The 1,846-nt window shown below is 28.4% G+C and overlaps 1 protein-coding gene across 1 annotated transcript; it reads right to left on the reverse strand.

Moving 5' to 3' along the window:
- Nucleotides 1–673: 673 nt before the first annotated feature.
- On the reverse strand, nt 674–1,795 carry BN7_6077 (uncharacterized protein; the record flags this gene model as incomplete). Its single annotated transcript, XM_011273357.1, has 1 exon — nt 674–1,795. One exon carries the CDS (start codon nt 1,793–1,795, stop codon nt 674–676), a length of 1,122 nt encoding a protein of 373 aa, XP_011271659.1.
- Nucleotides 1,796–1,846: the final 51 nt, after the last annotated feature.

Genomic DNA, 1,846 nt, shown 5'->3' on the forward strand with positions numbered 1-1,846 from the left:
AGATTTTTGATCAAATTCTATTAGTTGGTATCAAAGGGTAAGAGATCAACTCTTGACTCAACCAAAAAGGTGCATATAATCATGACATTTGTCAACTCAACATTCCATCTCTACGTTTTGAAATTAATACCAATGATCCATAGAATTCTCATTTATTGTTTATAACTATTTGTATAGAAAAAGTAACAAAAGTCTTATATCTATTTACTAATGTATTAGAGAAGACCGTTACATGGGTTGTACAAAATGTAATACCAGGGTTTTTGATTTTTTTGGATATATATATATAAACTGGCGTAGTTATGATTTGAGCTAAAGCTCTATTTAACTTTAGATTGATTAGATATTTCTTTGTTTTATTAAGATTTTATAGAATTGATCTTTACAACTAATAAGGTATTCAACTAATTAATAACAATAACTTAAATAAAATAAAACTTAATTTTCTCTAAACACACATATGTATAACTTAGTATAATAAAAATTGGGAATCAATAAATCAGATCTTGAACTAAAAATGATATAAATAAAGTATTAATAAAACTAATTAACAATTTATAATATTGATGATAATCCACTGGTAAAAAAAAATTGAAAATAACAAATAAAGGTAATAATGAAAATAATTAATAAAAAAATAACAAGAAACCAATTATAACTTGTTGTTGAAAGGTTAATGACGAGTATGATGACGAGGTTTCATTCTTCGAATTGAGCTTTCAGTTGGATTCATATAAGAAGGATCTGGGCCTCTTTTTGGACCAACTGAAATGTTTTTTTTTAAAGAAAGTGCACGAGGTTTCATTCTTCGACTTGAGCTTTCAGTTGGATTCATATAAGAAGTATCTGGATCTCTTGTATTGTAAAGCAGACTTGCTCTGGAAAAATGACCTGCTTCATCAATTGTTTTATTTTCAGGAATAACCCTAGATTCAAGATAGCTTCTATTCTCATCATGGGTGCCTTCATTCTCTTCAGATTCATAATTATTTTGTGTTAAAATTATGTTATTTGCCTCATTTTGAAGTTGTTCTGATGATGCTGGTTCTGGAATGAGAATATTGTTGGTTGATGTATTTACTGAATGTTCTTGTTCTTGTTCTTGTTCTTGTTCTTGTTCTTGTATTTGTATTTGTTCTTCATTTGCAGCTGGTGGTCCATTTTCTTGTGTTTTATCTAAATCATTTGATTCTTTATGATCATCTTCACCATTTATAACCAGATTTAATTTAGAATCCAATTCGAATATTCTTTGGAGGACCTTATTGATTTTTGTATGATTGAAGTTAATCACTTCTTCACTATATTTTAAATATCCAGTTTTTTTTAATTTTTCTTGGAAGTTTGATATAAATTCATTATTGATTTTTGATTTTTTGTTTCTTGATGAAAAAAATTGCTTGGATTTCCCAGCCACCACATCCCTAGCGGCTTTTATAACAACATGAGAAGGCAAACGATCTGGTAATATAACCACGATTTTCTCTTTATCAGGTACTTTAAAGTTGATGAGGAATCCTTTTGCAATGTTGGTGCTTTTGAACCTAATTTTTGTATTCTTATAGAAAAGTTTTCTCTCTTCCAATTTCTCTTTTTCTGGAATACCATCAGATGCACTCATAAATGAAGATTTGGTTTTATTCAAATACTCTTGAAATAACGGGTATTTTAAATCTTTGGTTTCATTCATGTTATTCAAGTGACAATCACCTAAGAACTGGTATATAACCAAATTACCATCTGAAATATCAAATAAATCATTAACATCCACCCCATCTGATGATATGGTTGACATTTGGAACTGATTTCTGGTTAAACAATTTATAAATCTCTGGTTAAACAACTG

This window comes from Wickerhamomyces ciferrii, contig 00249, assembly GCF_000313485.1.
Source record: "Wickerhamomyces ciferrii WGS project CAIF00000000 data, strain NRRL Y-1031 F-60-10, contig 00249, whole genome shotgun sequence".
Classification (NCBI taxonomy): Eukaryota; Fungi; Ascomycota; class Saccharomycetes; order Phaffomycetales; family Wickerhamomycetaceae; genus Hansenula; species Hansenula ciferrii.